The sequence below is a fragment of the Strix aluco genome, chromosome 3 (assembly GCF_031877795.1).
Source record: "Strix aluco isolate bStrAlu1 chromosome 3, bStrAlu1.hap1, whole genome shotgun sequence".
In the NCBI taxonomy this organism is placed as follows: Eukaryota; Metazoa; Chordata; class Aves; order Strigiformes; family Strigidae; genus Strix; species Strix aluco.
The window spans coordinates 38,050,621-38,070,469 of NC_133933.1; the positions used below are offsets into that span (position 1 = coordinate 38,050,621).

Below are 19,849 nucleotides of genomic sequence, written 5' to 3' on the forward strand. Positions count from 1 at the left end.
AGTCACCATCCCTGGATGTGTTTAAGGGTCATTTAGATGAGATGTTGGGGGATATGGTGTAGGGGGGAACTTTGTAGAGTAGGGCTGATGGTTGGACTCGATGATCCCAAGGGTCTTTTCCAACCTGAATGATTCTGTGAAAAACAAAAAAAAAAGAGAGCCAGCAAGTTGGATAACTGTCACAGTAACAGCATTCTGTCACTTCTGTAAATGTACCTATGGAAGTTACTTCAGTTCTGCCCGGCAAAAGCACTCGCCTCTCAGTTATCAAAAGCGTACTGTTTTCCTCAAAGCATGAAAAATCTTGTTTTTCATGCGGAGTTTTTGAGAGAAAGGTCATTATTCTCTTTTAGACCTGAAATAATTTTCACTGAAGTCACAGCGTAACTCTGGAGGTGTCAGATACTACTTGAAATCTCCCCCCAGCGCCCGAGGGCGAGGGCAGAAGCCCGGAGCTGCCAGCACCGGGGAGAAGGGAATGTCCGCAGGGCTGGAGGCGCAAGCCGGGGCCCCGAACCCCCCCGCGCTCCCTCCTGCCCGTGGGAGACTGAGAAAAAAAGCGCCGTGCCAGGGGAGGGGGGCACGGTACGCCCGCCCCGCCAGCGAGCGGCGGCCACAGGGACGTTTCATTCCCCGCTTCAGCTAATGAACCCCACAGTGGCGGAGGCTCCTGCCCGCTAATGCTCAGGGGAACGCGCCGGCGACCCGGCCAGGCAGCGGCGGGGCGGGGGGGGGGGGGGGGGCGGAGCAGAGCAGAGTAGAGCACCGCCTTCCCGCGGGCGTCGCCGCCACCTCCTCCTCCTCCTCCTCCTCCTCCTCCTCCTCCTCCTCCTCCTCCTCCTCCTCTCCTGACATGGCGGCCCCGGCCGAGCTCAGCGGCCTCAGCGATGAGGCAGCCTACGGCGCCTGCTCGGAGCCGGATGCCAGCACGAAGGTGGGCTGGGTGGGGGGCATCGAGGGCGCCGCTGGGCTGCTGGCGCCGCGAGGGTCTGCGCCAGCGGCCGTCCCCCCGCCCGCTGCTTGCCTGGCGGAGGTGCAGTGGGCGGGAGGCGGCACGGGGCCGGGAAAGGGTCCCGGCGTGGGGGAGCGGGGCGGGTGGTCGGGGATGGCTCGGGGTGCGGGGAGACCGTTCCGGCGGTGGCCAGCCCGGCGGGGCTTCACCATCGCGGTGAAGGGCGGATCGGCTGGGCCGGGCGCGGTGAGCCCCGTCCCGCCCCGGGGCCAGGCCGGCCGGAGCGCCCTCGGCCCGGCGGCGGCTCCGCGGGAGCGGAGGAGGGCGAGCGGCCGCTCCGCGCTCGGCCGCGGGGTGAGCGGGGCCCCAGGGGCCTCTCAGCCAGTGCGGGCCAGGGTTGCAAAACGAAAATGACCCAACACATCCCAAAAGTTTTTACTCTTTATTAGGAGAACACTGTAATTGCATTTTAGTTGTTCTACATCTGTTTGGTTGGTTGGTTTTTATTTTTTAAATACATCTGTCAAAGCTATCGTACCGTTCACTTTACATCCACTTAGTTGCTCTTTTAGCCCTTGGTATATAAAGTGCCACCGTGGCTGGAGGAAAGATACCCTTACAAAATTGCAGGCCGGTTTTGCAGCCAAGATATCGTCAAGCTTGACAGAAATTCAGCGCCTGTGCAATGAAATAATTAAAATAATGAGTTCAGGAGTTTAGCTTTATTGAAATTCAGTGTCTGCAGTGAGGCCCAATATCAAATAATGACGTGCTTAGTGTGCTTGCATGCAAAGTGGTTCATGTGCAGTACAGCTCTGTGAAAGAATAATAAAGATAAGAACGATACCCTTTTTTTGATACCACTGATAACATATATTGAATGATACCAGTGGTGGCTTTGTTTATTTGCTTTAAACATTATGTTACAAAGGCGTATTGAACACAAATCTCTATGTGTAGGATCAGGACAAAAGGTTTTATTTACATTTATGTACTTTATTTGTTACTTCTAAACCTGCTAGTTTTAGATTCATTATTAACTGGCACATTTGTTAATACGCATAATTAAATTCTGGTTGATGTATAAATAGTAAACCTTTTTTCCCCCCAGGATTTTTTGTTTCAGCAGACAATGTTAAGAGTAAAGGATCCTAAGAAGTCACTGGATTTTTATACGAGAATTCTTGGAATGACGTGAGTAGAAGTTGTATGCCACAATAAGTTTGGTTTTTCCTACCATTGTATTCAAAATAAAATTTTATTTTGATGTAATTATACTAATTGGTACATAAACAATGCTGGCCCATCAGCTGATGCCCAGTTGGACAGTCTGGCAATCTGTGAGAACTCCCACAGCACAGTTAATGCCTAAACTGTAAATGAACTAATATTGGCCTTGATTAGAAATTTCTTTTTTTCTTAAATAGGTCACTCATTATCAGTGTACAACTTGCTTACTTCCTCTTCACTGAGCCTGCAGATAACTGGTAATTTTTATGAAAAGTGCTTATAATCAGGAGTCATTGCTACAAATCTTCAAATTAAGTGTTTTACTAGTTCTTGGCGGTCGCTTATGACCACCTCTGGTCATAGGAGACCAAGGCAGTGGGAGCTGGAGGCAGGGTCCAAACTCAGCCTTTTGGAGAAGGTTGTTGGGAGGCACGTGCCCTGCAGTAGCCAAATGTGATTATGCCAATGCTCTTTACATTCTTGACATTTGAAATGAGTTATTTCAAAACAAAATTCTAGCATATTTTTAAACATCTTGAAATGAGTCCAGATTAAAGTAAAATAAACTACTTCCACTCTAATGAAGATGTGGGTGAGAGAAAATAAAAATTAAATACCTGGTAAGCTAAAAAAGAAATTAGATTTGTTTTGCATGCCTACTTGTTTTGTTTAAACGTCTTATGTAAAAATGTATACCTCAAGTATTTTTTTAGTTGATTAAATTGTCACATCTGAAATTGAATTTATCATTATACCTAGCTATTGAAATTGTAAAAACATTTTATTTGAAGGTATGTTTGTTTTTTAAATCCTGCTGTGTCCTTACACTTTGTTTGGTGCTAGTGAGCTCCCCAGAACAAATAAGTTTTGAAGTAAATCTTTTTATTCCTTGGTCATATTTTGAAGTGGGTAAACATGAAGATCTTCCTGAGGAAATACATACAAGGAACAGAGTGGCAACCTCAAGACATGAGCCTTTGTACTGGCTTTGCTATTCAGTTACTGATAGTTTGGTTTTTAAGCATCTGATTCTTCTAATTCTTGTAGGTTTGTAATGTGTTCTGGAGTGTTTCTATTTGATAGTTCGAAACATACCTATTTTGAGATGTGGATTACAGTGAGAAAGGCAAAAAATCACATCAATAATTCTTCTGTGGGGGGAGCGTCTTGGTTTATTACCTTTTAAAGTTACTATTTCAAAATAATTGTTGCCATTTAGACTGCTTCAAAAATTTGACTTTCCTACAATGAAGTTCTCGCTCTATTTCCTGGCATATGAAGATAAAAATGATATCCCGAAAGATAAAACTGAGAGAACAGCTTGGACCTTCTCTAGAAAAGCTACACTTGAACTGACACAGTAAGTGTTAATATAATAAGAGATGACATTTAAGTAACAGTGATTAAACAGAAGTGAATGAGTGTAAATCCTACTGGATTGTATAAAAAATGTAGTAACTGTGGCAACATCTTCACTGACATATAGCCTTACAATATGGCTGAGGTCTTGGATACTTGGCAAGCTTAATCTTTCTCTTTTCAGAGCTCTATCAAACTGTTAGGTGAACAGTGGTACATAAATACGAAATAATGCTTGCTATATTATGAGTATGCATGCCATCTGGGTGAGGAAGCCACAGAATTTAGGAAACCCCATTGTGGTTAGAACTTTCTTTGGATCCCCAGAACATCCTAATAATGGATAACTATTGCTTTTGGAATCCAAAAGAGGTATTAAGGCAAAACATACAATTCCCATAAACAGGACAAATTGGGTAATGCTACTAATTGTAATTATGCAGAAAGAATCTCCCAAATACCCCAGTGTCTTGCTTAGCTTCAGGACCTGCTACCCTCACTGTTTGTTCTCCAGTGATGGGTAGATAAACTGACTCATGCAGCATAACCTTCTCTCTAATCTGAATGAGACAGAAGTGTCTCTGCCTCGTTAAAATACAGAACCTGAATACTCGTGAAGGGCTGTGAACGTGACTGGATTAGCCTTGAGACTATCCCCAGAACCAGGGGAAATTTTGATAGTTTAATCAATGCAGCCAACAGCTGAAATTCTCTGGTTTCTTATGAGAAACAGCTTACCCTCCTGAGGAAACTGAACATTTAGGATTTGTTAGTTTTGATGCTTTTCTTCAGTATCTAATAATTACTTCTTACAGCAACTGGGGCACTGAAAATGATGAAAAACAGTCTTATCACAATGGCAATTCAGATCCCCGAGGATTTGGTAAGTCTTTAGTTTTGTGTTTGTAGTTTTTAAGCTTTGGCTTATTGTGATTACATTTTTTTCTCTCATGTACTGGGGAAAAATGGAGCTTCAGATGTTTTTTAGAAAACATCTATATAAATTCTGTGCAAAGGTTATTGGGTAAGTATATGCTGTAGGTCGTTTTTTAATGAGAAAATATTTTAAACTTGTATGGATGGTAAGAGTTTTCTAGTAGGTTACTGTGAAGAAAACGTACTAGCAGTAGGAAAGAAGGGAACTTCCATCTTATCCTTTATCTCTTTTCTTCCAGCATGTACGCTGGGAAAGATTGTGAAAATAGGTAAATAAATGTGTTTCAGAGTAATGTGCTGCAGTGACACTTTTTATAAAGAATCTAATCCTCTGGCAAGCAAACACATGCTAATAGTAACTACTGAATGAAGTACAGTAATTGCTCTTGTGTATCAGATTATCATGGTGTTTAGACTGATTTAGATTTGGATTTCTATTTTATAATCCACTGGCTACTCATTTTAAGCTAGAAGGAGAGTTCCGTTTGTAGCACTGAGGATAGCATTTGTGCGCCTTGGTTTGATATTTTGAGTGCTTGAAAGGTCACTGGCTTGTGAAATAAGATTCATGCTCAATCTAGCCACTTGACATTTAAAGCTTCTGAATTGATTTGTAAGCTCAGGCCTTGCACAGCGTTAGCGTTAGTCTCTGCAAAGACAGCATTAATGACAAACTTGTACTGTTGAACTGAGCAAAAGCAACAAAAGCCTGTGAATATGGACATGCTTCCAGAAAGGAAATACAGATAAGAGTTTGATTGAAAAATCTTTTTTTTTCTTACTCTAGATAATATGAAATACTTTAACTCTGAAGTTCCTATTTTAAAGGCATTATGAAAAAGCCAACTTCCTGAAAGTGTTGTTTTTCTTGTATACAATCATATTGTATATAAACTACAGCATGTAAACATCTTGCACAAGGTGAAATACTGAGCAAACTTTTCCCTAGAACACCCAGCAATACTTATGGTGTACTTCACTCTTTTTACCTTGTTGCACAGGACACATTGGAATTGCTGTCCCTGACGTCAATAAAGCTTGTAAGAGGTTTGAAGAACTAGGAGTGAAATTTGTGAAGAAACCAGATGATGGTAAGTCTTGATCAGAAATGCAATTCAATTTTTTCCCTTGTTTTTAATATATTCTGTCTAGTAGATCTACCTGGAAAGCTGGGTAATAGGTTTCTAGTAGTTGCCACTGCTTCAAAGGTGCTAGAACTACTTACCCCTGCACCTTCTTACACAGTGGGCAACACTGACAATAGATCCATCTTGGCAACAGTAGTTAATCAGTCTAGCCACATGCCTTCTGTATGTTGTCTGGCCTTCAGGAAAATTCACATGCTCTGTTGATGTCATATTTTACTATGTATACTACTGTCCAGGGTTATTACATAGTTTACTTTCACATGGATCAAACTCACCTGTCACATATGTTTGTTCTTATTCTTATCATATGAAAATAAGATGACTCAGAAGACATAATTACTCCCACCCATTAAAACTGAGCAATTCTTGACTTTTCTGGCAATTTTTATTTAAATCCACCTAATGCCACCTACTAGCCATTACCATTTTAGCTGTTCTGCCAGCTTTGGTAGAAATAGCCTCATTAGTCTGTATCATATTTGACGTGTATGATTTTCAGTGAAAAATGCATAATGTGTAGTTCAAATGCCTAGAGAGTATATAAACAAATAATTTCCATGCCAAAATAGCCTAAAATACAGAAATCAGCGGTGAGAAGTCTTGCATTTTTCTGGATAGACCTCATGAGAGTTTTAGGACCGATGCATTCCAAAGCAGACATCTAATACTCAGGAACATGCACAAATCTGTGATACTTCTTTGTTGCATTTAAGGTAATGAATTAATTTGGTAAGAGATGAATCGCCTTGCGTTCTAGCCGATCCTCAGAGATTAGAGGGGCTAGGGGCGGCTGGACTTATCTCTTAATAGGTATGCCAATTATGGCCGTAACTGTAGGCCTGACACCAGATGCACGAACAGCCCGTATGCTGTAGGTCTGGTTGCATTCAAGAGAAGCAGTCAGGTTCACAAATAGTACGGTTTATTCTTATGCAATATGGACAGATTCTTTAAGATTGCCTGTGATAAATGCACAAACTGCAGGTTGGCTATATAGCACTACACACAAAAAGAACGATTGCAGTCACACACACTTAATACCCGGGTAATCACTCAGCATAGCCAAGGGCCCAAATCTTACTAAAAGGCATCTCTTCTGGGGGCGGGTGAGGAGCACAAACCCATCGATCTGTCCCTCTGATTTGGTATCGGATTATCATCCCTCCAAGTTAGATACAAACTCGGGGTAGTATTTATCTAAGTATGTATGTGTGTGAGTGAGTGGGACTGTGGTCAAGCCATTGTTTCTTGAGTAACGACACAGCACATTCCTTGGTGCAAGTTGTGCGCTGTTTTTTTGTGGGAAAGAGGAAGAGTGAGAGATAAGGTCTGCAGAGTACTGCAAAAGGGTCTTTGAGAGAAGGGGAAGAGCAGGAGACAAATCTGCATAGTCATGTCAAATGTTCCTTGAGCTAAGTGGAAGAACGGGACCACACAGCCTCCACCTCGCTTCCTCCTTGGTGCCACGGCAACGCAAATCACTGGATCTCCATCCCGTCCTGTGTTTGTTCTGGGCACCATGTGTTAAGGAAACATGTGTTTTGCAGATTTTTCGCTGTTTTGCTTTTCCCACACTTCCAACGTTCTTCCTTCTGGCTATAGAAACTAGACCTGCCTGTACTAACGGTGCATTTTTTTTTTAGTTTGAAAGTAACATTAGTACCTGAAGCTTCAGTTTACACGTATTGGTATTGATCTTCTAGATTCCTTGCTAGAGGAATAAGAACAAGTAGTTGAAAAGAGACTTAAATGATTTTCATTTTATTCACTGCGTTCTCAGCTGAAGGAAATGTAAGAAGCGTAGCTGAAGACTTGAACAGAGATTTCTTGATTTAAGAATTGACCTTTGTATTTCTAGCGTTTCAGATTTTCTGAGCCCTTTTTAATTTGTTCAGCACCTGTTGAACTCGGAGAGTTGAAGTGAGAGATACTGACTTTGATTCTGTATCACTGCACAGCTCTAAGTATGTAGGAGGGGAAGTTTAGACTGTAAATGGAATAAATCACAGGAAAGAACTCTTGAAGCAGTCAAGGGAGGGGGAGAGCAAAAGCTGTTAAGCTGTTAAGAAATAGAATTGCTGCAGCAAATACAAAGGAGGAGGAAGAAGTTTTGGACTTCACATTCGTTGTTTGTGGAGCAGGCTGAGAAACCTAATGTTATTTTTCTTTCCCTATATTACTGAATCAAACATTACTATTTTCTCAGAAGTTTTTGCAACTAGAATATATATGAAGAGTTAGGTTGGTTCTGCTATAGTAAATAATAGAGCAAGTATAATTAAAAGTGTGTGGTTAACGCTTTAAAGTAACGTGTTAAGCTGTGCTATCCTGAATTACTGTTGAAGACAACTTCCGGGGACCCTGTTTTAATGAGTAATATTTTTTCCAACAGTAAAATTTAAAACATTCTTGTCCTGAATTTCTCTGTTTTATGAAGTAATGGAAGTGTGTACTGTAAACCACAAACAAAAAACAGTAACATAAAACTTCAGTGTGGAGGCAGGAGTGATGGAAGATGAACAGCACAGAGAAACACAGGATTTTATACTGGCAAAGCCAGTTCAACAAAATATGTTAAAACATCCTGGAGCACAAAAATATTTTTCTGAATTTAGAGGATGAACACTTAGAGGGGTATATACAGAAAACTTCAATCAACAAAAGATAGAATTTCAAAGTGACTTTAAACTACAGCTTTGTTGAGAGCCAGATTGACAATTTAGCTTGCAAAGATCTAATGCTGATTAAAAACTAACCTGGATGTTTTCAGAATTAGCTGTCTAAATTTGAACCAATTCTTATGCAGAAGGCAAAAAAGGAAAAGTATTTTCCAAGTAGTCATATTTGACATTAAGAACTAGTCATGTAGTCTTTGTCTTGTATTTTTTTTCCTAATAGGTAAAATGAAAGGACTTGCATTTGTTCAGGATCCTGACGGCTACTGGATTGAAATTTTGAATCCTAACCACATGGTGACTCTCACTTAGTTCTAATGAAGTATATAAGAGATGCCCACTTTGAGCCCCCTGGAGAAAATCTGTAACACTGTTTGTTAAATTCTTGATTAATGGAGAGGAATCAGTCGTGTTCAGAGTCTCCTCTAAAACTATCCCCTGGGACCTCACTGTACATTAATTCCTGTTTTTTCTCCTGTGATGCCACTGCAATTTGTTACCAATTAGGAATACTCAATATTTTTTAGAAGAGTGCTTACACAGATTCTCCTCTTGAACATTGATTATGCTAATATTTCACTAAACACTATCAAAAGATATGCATCTCACACTGTTTAGATTTAAACTAACAACAAAAAAAATCCTATGTTACTACTGATGTGCTTCAACAAAGAGGTCAAAAAAACCCTTGAGAATAATTTTTTATGAAGTTAAAGGCTTCACACCCTATCTTGTATACTAGAAAATAAAATTTCAGATTAACTTTGACTTGAGTAATAGTATGTTTATGAAAGTCCTAGTTTTACATTATGCCAGGCAAAACTCTTCAAGGAGCAGTCTTAAACAGCCTTGCCTGGAACAAGAAATTTTCTGGAAGCAATAAATCAGTCCAGCAGAAGGAATTCAGTCTTTCAGCTTTCTGGCTGCTGTTTGACAGCCAAGCTAAGAGGTCTCATAGTTGCTGACTCACAATGATCCTTCTCGTCTCTTCCAACACTAAAAAGAACTTGCTCGCAATTTTTATTTCAGTGGAAGTCTGGGGCTATACTTTACTTAGGTTCTGCATTAGGAAATGACTGAAAGAGTAGCAACAATTTCCTACCAGTAGACATTTTGATTGGCCCTCTCAGAATGAGTGATGGTTACTGAAATGATACCTGTAAACAGCGGGAAAACACATAACGTTTACATATGTTACACAAATTAATTGATTTTATGCTGTTCCACCTGCTATGAACAGTGTAAACTATGTCAAGTTTTGAAATCCCGTTGTTCCTTCCAACAAGAAAGAAACCATCTGTCCTGTCTTACTGTTGTTTGAGTAGCACTCAACTCCTGCTAAGTCTTCAGTTACTTGACTGTTGAATAGTGTAATGGCATTGCAGTTCACTTCCAAATAAAGCATTGGCAAAAACTAAAAAATAATTTTAAAGCAGTATGACCTGTTGCTTTGTTAAGTGTTGAATCCTAGATAACTGAAAGACTGTTTTGGTCCGTGGATTCTTTTTTGAGAAGTCTGGTGATAAAAGAACATGAATTGGGAGTACCGTAGTGAGGAAGGTAACTGTGTGACTTGATTAGCAGGATGTTTTAGTAACGTAGTGTACAGGGTTAATAACTGTCAATAACTCCCTGGCTTATAAGTTAAAACAGAAATGTTGGAAGTATTGCATTTGATTTCTACTATACTAATGTAGATGTTAATGACTTAAATGCTGTGTTGCTGTCCTGTCTTAACTGAAAATTCCTCAGTTCTGTCTGCCTCATCTTAACAAGATAGCATATATAAACTCGGTCATTTTACAGAGCTCCACATGAAAAATCATTTATACAACTTAATCCAAAATATTTTGTTTAAGCTTGGAAATGAGTAAAATAGATTATACGCTTCATCTGAGTCTTAGGTGTTGGAAAAAAGAATGTGAAAACTATTGCTCTGCTTAATACCCCCTACAGATGTGCAAGCACAATCATAAATTAATTGGAAGGTAGACATAGTAACTCAAAAGATAGTATTTTTTTTAAGTTTTCTGTTGTTATATGAAGCAACCTTGATATTTTCAATTGTCATTTGTATGGTATTTTCTGGCTGGTCTCTACAATATCTACAGATACTGTGTTTTAGGTGGGGCCTTATCAGTTGTCATTCATATACAACAGATTCTTTCCCTGCTTGAATATTTGCCAAGTTGCCTTTTTTCTGCAACAATAAATACTGTTGGTTCATAGTTGCATTCTCTATTTCTGCCTTCCTGTACTTCCAGAACTAGTATCTAGCCTGTTCCCTGTCTTACTCCTTGTGCAGTTGATTATTCTCCTGTATGTTAGGTCATTTTGATGGGGACAATATAGTTAACCACTGTTTGGAGCAAGATCTCTTTAAGTGAGCTGTCTTAATAGCTGTCACCACATGATCTCAGTCTTCTTCCTCCCAGATAGGGGGCTTTTGACATTGCACCCCCTGCCTCAAGCAGGCTAATTCACCTTAATAAAGTGGCAAAGATTTTCTTGACTGCTGGATTAGTTTTATGCCAGGTTTACTAAGCAAAAATGAGGAGCCAGTTCAAGGTTCTTGTTTCCTGAATGAGTAAATAAAGCTGTTCATTTTAGCAGAAAGTTAGATTGGCTCAAGCTGACTCATGAAACTTCATCCTAGGTTAAAGAAGGTATACAACATTGCAGAATACCTGACAGCAGCAATTAAGAAGAGTCTTAATTTGAAGACTGTTCTAGTGTAACTGTAGTATGGTATCTTCTGAAGTTAGTAGGATGAGTAGTGCCAAGAAGCATGAGAGCTACAGCAATAAGACAAAGCACTCAGTTGATTGCAGTTTACATAGGTTGTGATGGCTAAACTGTTTTTCATATACATCCCTTCTGCTGCTGGTGTTCTGAAACAGGAACTTAAAATGAAGTGAAACTCAACTGAAGCACAAGTGCTACCTGCAGTTCCTTACCATTCGGAATCTCTTACTAGATCATGTGAGTAGAAAAATTACTTTGACTAATAGTAGTCTAAGTGAAGTTGTCTAAAACTAAGTTTTATTTCAGTCAATACAGATAAATCATCTAAAGCTTTATGACCAAGGTGTTGGCAAGGAAAGTATCAACATTTTACAAGCATGTAACTCGGTGGTTCATATTTTATCAGCATGCAGTGTTTCACTCAGACTTGTTTCACTACACTTCAAAGTACAGGTGTGACTGGAAGAGCTATTGACCCAGTTGTATGGAATCCAGTAAATAGAACTGGGATAGTTAGTAAATCAGATGAGTAAGTCAAAGGGTGTGCCTATGGAGTTCAGTGGATAACTACATGAGGAGGAGCAGGCTATGCAGAAGGTTCTGTGCTTAGTACTCAGAAGTTACTCTAACCATGTTTACTAATCTTGGGATTACCCTTGGGTTTTTTATGTCGTTAACAATGTATAGACAAGGTGAGAGATGATGAGGTAGTAAAGAGGAAACTAGTAACCACTGGAATCTACAAGCTAGTTACAGCAGTATCATGAAGTGGGCAAGGTATTTAAAAAAAAAGAAAACCAAAACCAAACTGCTGCTTGCCATACTGAGAACTAATTAAAACCAGTATTCTGTTATGAAATCCAAGAATAAACTACTGAAGAAAAAGTGATGATTCTTTCAGCTTGCAACAGATGTTAAAGATTTTGGTTGTTAAAACTTGAAATTATTTCATGTTCTGATTACAGACAATGCTATTTTTTACTTCTTCCAGGGTAACACTTATTTTCAGCTAAATAAAGCATAGCATTAAATAAACATGTAGTGCTTTGCCACTTGGAGGGCCTAAATTTAGCTTCATTCAGTAGAGTAGAAATGACTCTTATGGTCAGATAGAGACAAGCCGGTGTTCTCCTTAGACAGGAAGAGGTTCCCAACACTCCGGACAGCAGAACAGGTATCACCGACTGGCAAACACACGGCTACACCTCAGTAAAAGAAACGTGTATTTCGAATGTGGCCGAATAACAGCAGATGAGAAGGGCAGGGAAGGTTGGACAGCAGTTGCCATTTTATACGGGCTGGGCATTTACGCGCCCCGCTTGCCTGAACAAGAGCCCGGTTTCTGACAAGCGCTGGCACCTGCTGGAAGGTTGGCGGCGGCCATGAAGCTCTTACGCAGCCCCACCCGCGGCTCCGCTACCGTAACCCTCGCGTTGAGAAGCTTCCCCGGTGCGGCGGCGGCCGTCGGCCTCTCCCGGCCGTCCGCCCGCCCCAGGCCCCGCGGCTCCCCCCAGCAGGGGTGGCGGGAGCGCGACCCGCTGCGGCCGCCCCTGTGGGGGCTAAGCCCCAGGCGCTCTTTCCCCGGCCCGGCCCCGCGGCGGCCGCTCCGCTACCGGCCGCCTCCGCGCTATGGCCGGAAGAGGAAAGCGGGCGCCGCGCGAGCGGAAGGACGGAGGCCGAAACGAGCCGGTACCGGCGCCCTTCCTGAGGGTGCTTGCTTACGTCAGCACGCAGGAGGACGGCCGCTGTTGCTAAGTGACGTCAGCGCGCCGGTTGACGTAGCGACGGTAGGGCAGGGGGTGGAGGCCTTGTCGTCGGTGGGGCCGGTGAGTCCCGGGGGAGGGTGGCGGTCGGGCGCGGCGGCCGCGTCCCCCCTGCGGAGCGGGTTCGTGGCGACGGGGCGGCGGCTCCCGAAGCCTCCCCCGGGGTGGGCTGCGGCCCCTCGGCGGGCCGGCCGGCGTGCTGCCGCCGGTGGCTCCCCCCGGGTGCGGGCGGGTCGACCGGGAGCGGGCCGGGGCGGCGCCGCCGCTGGCGGGAGCGCGGGCCGCCAGCGGGAGGCGGCCGGGCGCACCGGGCGCCGAAGGGATTTCACCCGGAGCGCCTTTTTGCGAGGGCGGGGGGCGGTGGAGCGGGCGGGGGGGTCGCCTCCCCGCCGCCCCCAGACTTGGGAGGCGGCTTCTGGGCAGGCGGCGGCGGCCCTGGCTTCCCCGGGCGCGACCTTGGGCGGATCGCCCGGTGTCGGCCGCCCCCTCGTCCGTGGGCGTGATGCGGCGGCTTCACCTGCCTTCCCCTCTGCCTGCCCCGGCGCTTTGCAAGACCCTGTTGTGGCTTTTTTTTTTTTTTTTTTTTTTTTTTTAAATATTAGTTTAATATTTTGAGGCTTTGACAGCACACACAATATTTTCACAGGTTCTTCCGGGGTCTTGGTACTTAACTACTCTTGCAAGTTAAGCACTACTGTGATTCAGTGACGTTACCTTTGACTTAGAAGAAGCTGTCACATTATCAGACATTAAAAAAACCCAACTTGTTAGCAATCTGCCTGTAGTCTTGCTTGCCCAGTAATGCTCTCTGCTTGCGTTATTTTTAAAGTACAGATCCCAAAGCCCTGTGCTGGGATCACTTAATTTTTTATGTGTTCTAAGAATTGAGTCTACTCACAGTGCAGTTGTATTTGGCATGTCTTGTTACAAACCTGTAAATCAGGTGCTTGAGGGGGTTCTGTTGGGGTCTGTTCACTCATATTTATCTAAAACTCCACAAGAATTTTTATAAATTATTTTTGAATGTATGTTGATAATACAAGACAACTTGATAACACGCATTACTTGTAGGAACAAATATTTTGATATGACATGTTATTTTCCAAAACCAGGAGATCTTTTTTGTCAAATACCTGTTTTCAATTTTCTGGGTTAAGGTGTGGTTACTTTCCAGTTCATGAGACTACCTGAAAATATTTTTTCTTCCTTCTCCTCCCTTGCTCCCTTAAACATATACTTTAAAGAAGATTAGAGTGTCTTTTATGAGAGAATTCATAGATCAAGGTATCATCTGTTTACCAAATGAAATACAGTTTATTTTTCCTGCTGGCAGGTATGATGCAAAGAATAACAATAATTTATACTTGTTGAGAGACTCATTATGTTGGTTATGTATTTAATCAAATAAAGCCTCTATATTTCTGTATTTCCTCACCCTACAGTTTTGTTTTGTTTTCCTGTTTGTAAAATTAAAGGCTTGCACGGGAGAAGGATCTGCAACTGCCTGAAGTATTGTAAAAAAACCAACCACCGAAACCCAAACCCAATCCCCAAAACCTGTAGCTAGAAAGAGCACTTGGAGAAATTTAGATGTGTAGGGAATAAAATGTGTGTGATGCAGTTTGTATAGACCAGGTTTAATTAGGACACCCATGTGGGAAAATGGTGTTCTCAGGGCCATGAATGCTGTAGCAAGAATGTCAGAATGAAATTTCTGTGGCTTATAATGAACAAATGAATGGCAGTATGTTACCATCTTTTTTGATGGTTAAAAAAATGACTGGTCAAAATTAAATGATGATGGCTCTAAAAAAGAAATTCTAATGCTGTGTTTTAACATCATTAGGCGTTTTCCCGTAGAATGGAGAGATTTTTTTTTAAGAATTTATTTCCACAAAAATTTTAACTAAGAAGTATGTATCTCTCACTTTTGCCATAGGCTACATGCCCCCAATTTCTGATGGTATATATTTTATGCATTGTTTCAGGAAATGGTACAGTTGTTGCTGTGCAGCTGGATGTTGCTGAATAGCGTTTCTATGAGCTTGCTGTTCAATCTGTCTGTTGTTCAGAATGGCGAAGAACCCTAATTTTCAGGAAGTTGGTCATCTGCCTACAGGCTACGTCCACTGTAGATCTTCAGACAGCTTTACTGGTGAGTGGACCAATGTATTTTCTTGAGATTTTAACTTAAGGGTTTAGTTGTATGCCATTTTAACCAGGCTGTATCGAGTGCATTAATACCTATTTTATATGTATGTTAACAAATAATCTGTGCTTAGTATGTTGTTCTTTGTACCTAGCTAAACTTATTCCAGCTCTTCTATCAGAAGAATACATCTTTGGGCAGAAAGTAAAACATTAGCAGTACAGCACTTAAGTAATGGGAATGTGTTTCCAGACTAGTAGTGCGTAACTTCCCATATGCTTTAAGTCAAACCATTTTCGGTACTAAATTGTTGTTTAGAATGCTGTCACTGAATGGTGTTATGGTGTAACCATCGTTAACATCTGCTCTTCTTTTAGACCTTTCACAACAGAGGGGTTGGAGGTGAGACTTAAAAGTTCTGTGAATTTGATTTACTTGATCCTATTCTGTATCTGTAATGCATACTATATTGATTGTTATTATTGGATACTAAGTATCAGAATATGTTTGGGTTTTTTTCCCCTTTCTGTTACAATTTTCATTCATAGTCAATTTTCTTATTATTTAGAAGGGCAAAGGAGCTTTTGTAGAGAGTGTTCCAAGAGTCAAAGTATTTATTTGGGTTATACTCTGTGTATCTTGAAATATTTACTAAAAATTCCTATGTCTTGATTCTCTTACTGTACCAGAACTTGTAAGAACAAAATAGTGTTGTATAAAGACATGTTTATATCCTTTAAAAAAAACAAACCGTATGATTTGAAACAATGGTATGTTTGTACAATAGCTTTACTGTCACACCTACCATGTTCTGTGAGTCTATGGTAATAGAAATCATAATTAAAGTAATATTTTGCTGGAATTTATTTAAAGCATAGCAAAATATTTTATGAAGTAATGAATTACAAAAATTGAAATACTATTCAAATCCCTTCCAGTCAACTGAGAACCAGTTCCTATTTCTAGATAAAATAGTGGTGTAAGAGAATTAGATATAAGAAAATTCCCTTTCTGTAATTCTATCAAAGTCTTTATTATCTTGCTGGGTGCAAACTAAATGATGAAGGAATTAAGTGTTTCAAGGATATGAAATTATTTGCTCAGTGTTTATAATCCAGACTTATTTAATGTCATTTTTAATTCTAGCTATAGTCTGTCTATTTGCATTTATTGCTCAAGTTTCAATAGGGTTATCAGTTATGTAAACATTTTTCACTGATTTTTATATAAGAAAAAAAATCCAAATTATTCATGAACAATTTCTTAATATTCCTTTTTCTGTGCGTGGTGTAAAAACAACTCTTCCATGTTTCTTTGAAACAGCACTGCTTTTTAGAGGACTGTTCAGTAAGATCCCAAATGGGGTGGGAGGGGTGGGGGGGGAAGTGACTGAATACTAGTCTTCATTGCAGCTCTTGTTTGAGAGTTGTTTAGTAAAGATGTCATTGGGGTTTTGCTGTTGCTGCATTTTCTACGTCACATTTTTGTATGCCATAACATGTTATAGATTACTTACTAAAAAGAAATATAGCAAGCTGAAAGCTGTGGGGTTTTGTTGTTTTTCTAGCCATGACATGCATTGTGTAATATTGCATATTGCATCATGTAATAAATACTAGGCCGCATTTTTTCACAGGCTCACTGTTGAAGATGGCCACCAAGAAGTGTGTCTTCCCATGGGGTCTTACACGGAAGTGATTTGTAGGCCTTCTGACTTTAGCAGATGCCTTTTGAGATTGTTGCAGTTTTAATGGTGCCTCGGACTCACTGAGAAGACTGTTTTGTTTATTTCTGTGGCATGAACTGCAGCAGCTGACTCCTGAAGCAGTTAATTAGCTTTGATGACAGAAGATGCCAGAGGGATCTTTAAGAAGGGTTTTGCCAAGCTCCTGGCAGCATCTGTCTTTTTTTTATTATAAATAATACTTTGAGCTGCAACTAGAAAAATATATGTTTAGCTATACAAGGAAGTTGTGAGCTCATAGCAGCTTGCCACAACTAAAGCAGTATATTACTTTTTACTTCCTCAAACAAGAAATGTGCAGATCACTTCAGGGATTGACTGAATTCGTACCATTAATTAATCCAGTCTGGGAACATCTGAAATCATGTATTATTTGGTTCTGTGTTTTGAAGGTGGGACTTCTCTCACCGCACTGCTTTATATGGAAAATCCACAATACAGACAGAACTTGCATTGGAAATGCATAGTGGTAAACAAATAAATGAGTTTGAGTGCTTTTTCTATATACTGGTGTTACCCACAGAAAGCATATAAGGCATGTTCACAGTTTCGTAAAGTTGCCACTTTTCAACACTTTGTATCATTCAAGCACTTGAAAGGCTCCTCAGCCAGAGGCCTATAGGTGTCGTTTGAGTCCTGTATTCCCTGTGATCCGTGTGTGCTTGGTTGAAACTGTCAATTTAGAATAGTAGTTGTACTAGCAATTTGGAGAGCATTTAACATCGAAACAAATTTGTCTTGCAGCTTACACAGAGGGCCTTCTAAATTTCTATTCTCATCACTTGTGGTAATTCAGGGTCTTGATGTTCATAAGGACTGGCATCACCGACTTATTAACAAGTGTCTCCAGTTCAGACTTTGCCACCTTCTATGCACTGATTCTTCCTTAGAGAGAGGTTTATGTCCTTGAGAGGGAAGTGTGCTTTTGATTGTATTTATTTAACCTGAAATGGAAACAATTTTCCTTTGAACTTTTCACTCTGTTAGTACATGACAACATCTATAGCTACTGTGCAGCTGATGGCCTTCCCATATCTCTGCCAATTTTACGGTCTCTGTTTTATGCAGAAAGCACCTGCTTGTGTTTTTTAGAGATAAAAGTGGATGTAGGAAACAAAGAAGTAGAATGTAGAAGAAAGGGAAATAAAAATAGAATTTAAACCCAGAATGTGCTTGTATTTACACATGCATGAAGTATCATAAATGAACTTCCCTAATCAATCAAAATCAGAACTAGCAGGAGAGAGTACAGAATTGCTCGATAATGTGCATGTAACTCGCATATGACTGGGTTGCCTGACTATTCTGAATGAAGACCAACAGCAGCAATTATAGACTTGTAAGGTACAGAAGTGGTGAAGGCCATCGAGGCCTGAGATTTGCAGCTGAGTAATAAATACATCCTTTTGTTTGCTCCTTTGGTGTAATAAAAGGTTTTATATTTTGAGGGCTTTTCAATTTTACTATTGTCTCTAAAGTCTCAATTATGTTGTGATAAATATTATTGCTGGTATAAATAGATGCAACTAGACTGATGTGAGTTAAGTTAATCTTGCTTGTTACAAGGTAAATGTTACTGGAAGTGTATGTTGCATAAATCTCTTCAGTGCAGAGTTGCTTTAGCTAATTGTAAATTAATTAGTGCAAATGGAAGAAACAGTCTGTTATTCTGAAAAAACATAAAAATTAATTTACTCTCCTGTCAGGATAGAAGAATGACTGTACAGTATTCTGTGTTCCCATGGTTAGGATGCCTCCAGTATCTCGGCCAGTATTGCTGGTTCCACACTGTAGTGGTTACATGCTTCCAATTCAAGTAGCTTCCAATTCAAGTAGCAGAGGCAGCCTCAGGAAAGCTGGGTTTTTGTTCCCATTTGTGCTGTAAGCTGTATTATCAATTTAGTATGCTGTATTTTTCTCAACTCTTACTTTCTAACACTTCTAGTTTATTTGAAAGTTCTTTGGGACCCTGTTTCTACAGTATCTTGATTTTGGGTTGTTTCCAGGTGTTACAGAAGTGCAAATAATACTTAACCCCGTGGGCACATGTTTTCTTTTCTTTGTTAGGGCAGAAATGAAAAACAGATGCATATTTTCTCATAATACTTTTAAACTATAGGTTAAAAATGCATTCTTGTCATGAATATTTCACTTGAAAGATTAGTGTTAGCTGTGTGCAGGGTATGGCCTCATCATTTTCCTGCTTCTTGTGGTACACCGTCTTTCTTCAACACTAAGTATGTGCCCATGTTGAGAAGTGGCTAGTCACTGGAGTGTAGAAGGTGTCTCTGAAAACGTGGGTGGTTATTACCTGAAACAGACAACTTTTATTTAACAGTAATCCAAAATGTAACAAAAGGAGCTGATTTAAGACCTAAATTCTCCTGCGGATCCTCTTGCCACTGAGACTACAGAAAGCCTCTGTTGCTGAAATAAACCAAACCCAACAAAACTAAGACCTCTTGTGAATTAAGAAGTAACAAAATAATTCCATAGAAGATACAGCTAATGCATTAATCTATATTGTACGTTAGTGGACAATCTCTTACTTTTATGACTGAGAGGTATTAGGGGGTTTATTTCCTTACATATATCAGGGAACAAGAAGGCATCAAGAAAACTGAGTGGAAAGGTTAAGAAAATTGAATTGTACATTGTAAAGCTTTGCTCTTTGACAGACTTTGTCTGTTATTTATTAAAAATTATCTCAATTGTTTATTTTCTCCCAGTTCTGGAAAGTTGATTGGAGTTCTGCAAAAACACTGATGTTTTCACTCATCACTGATTTTAGTAGAGACTTAGGAGTTAAGACTATGCTTAATTGGTCAAATTATTTTTCTTTATAAATTATGTGCGTTTTAATGCTTTCTAATGGTAACTTGAAAATTGTTCAATTTTTAATTCCTTTTGTTGGATGCCTTTTATTTTAAGTAAATGGGTTGACAGAACAACAAGGTGACAGAATTCTCTGAAATACTTTCTGTCAGCTAGAATTGTTGATGCAAGCTGCATCAAGTCCTGCTGTAAATGAACTTTAATAGGAAGCCTGTTGGTTTAATTTTTCTTGTAACGTATGGTAATTTACACTGGTCACTTTTTTCGTAATCGCAGCTTGATCTTTGCTATTTTTTAATATTTGTGCCCTTTA

General features: G+C 40.4%; 2 protein-coding genes across 3 annotated transcripts in view; both read left to right on the forward strand.

Annotated features, from left to right (window-relative positions):
- The first annotated feature begins 797 nt into the window (after positions 1-797).
- GLO1 (glyoxalase I) lies at positions 798-9,725 on the forward strand. The gene is made up of 6 exons (XM_074818128.1): positions 798-934; positions 2,064-2,146; positions 3,402-3,542; positions 4,357-4,424; positions 5,479-5,568; positions 8,524-9,725. The coding sequence occupies exons 1-6, from the start codon at positions 854-856 to the stop codon at positions 8,610-8,612; spliced, it is 552 nt and encodes a 183-aa protein (XP_074674229.1). The 5' UTR covers positions 798-853; the 3' UTR covers positions 8,613-9,725.
- A 2,928-nt stretch (positions 9,726-12,653) lies between these two features.
- BTBD9 (BTB domain containing 9) overlaps positions 12,654-19,849 on the forward strand; it is a 135,771-nt gene continuing 128,575 nt past the window's right edge. Inside the window, exons 1-2 of one of the 2 annotated variants that reach the window (XM_074818130.1) lie at positions 12,654-12,871; positions 14,797-14,963. In XM_074818130.1, coding sequence (XP_074674231.1) covers positions 14,882-14,963 — 82 coding nt within the window. In that variant the 5' untranslated portion in view covers positions 12,654-12,871; positions 14,797-14,881. The remainder of the gene's footprint in view (positions 12,872-14,796; positions 14,964-19,849) is intronic. The other variant, XM_074818129.1, reaches the window with a different exon arrangement.

What these genes read in the sequence shown, in the direction of transcription:
- GLO1 (XM_074818128.1), top strand. Translation starts at nt 854, where the DNA reads ATGGCGGCCCCGGCCGAGCTCAGCGGCCTCAGCGATGAGGCAGCCTAC. An exon ending in AGCCGGATGCCAGCACGAAG is followed by an intron (nt 935 to 2,063) that starts GTGGGCTGGGTG and finishes TTTTCCCCCCAG; the next exon opens with GATTTTTTGTTTCAGCAGAC. An exon ending in TTCAGATCCCCGAGGATTTG is followed by an intron (nt 4,425 to 5,478) that starts GTAAGTCTTTAG and finishes CTTGTTGCACAG; the next exon opens with GACACATTGGAATTGCTGTC.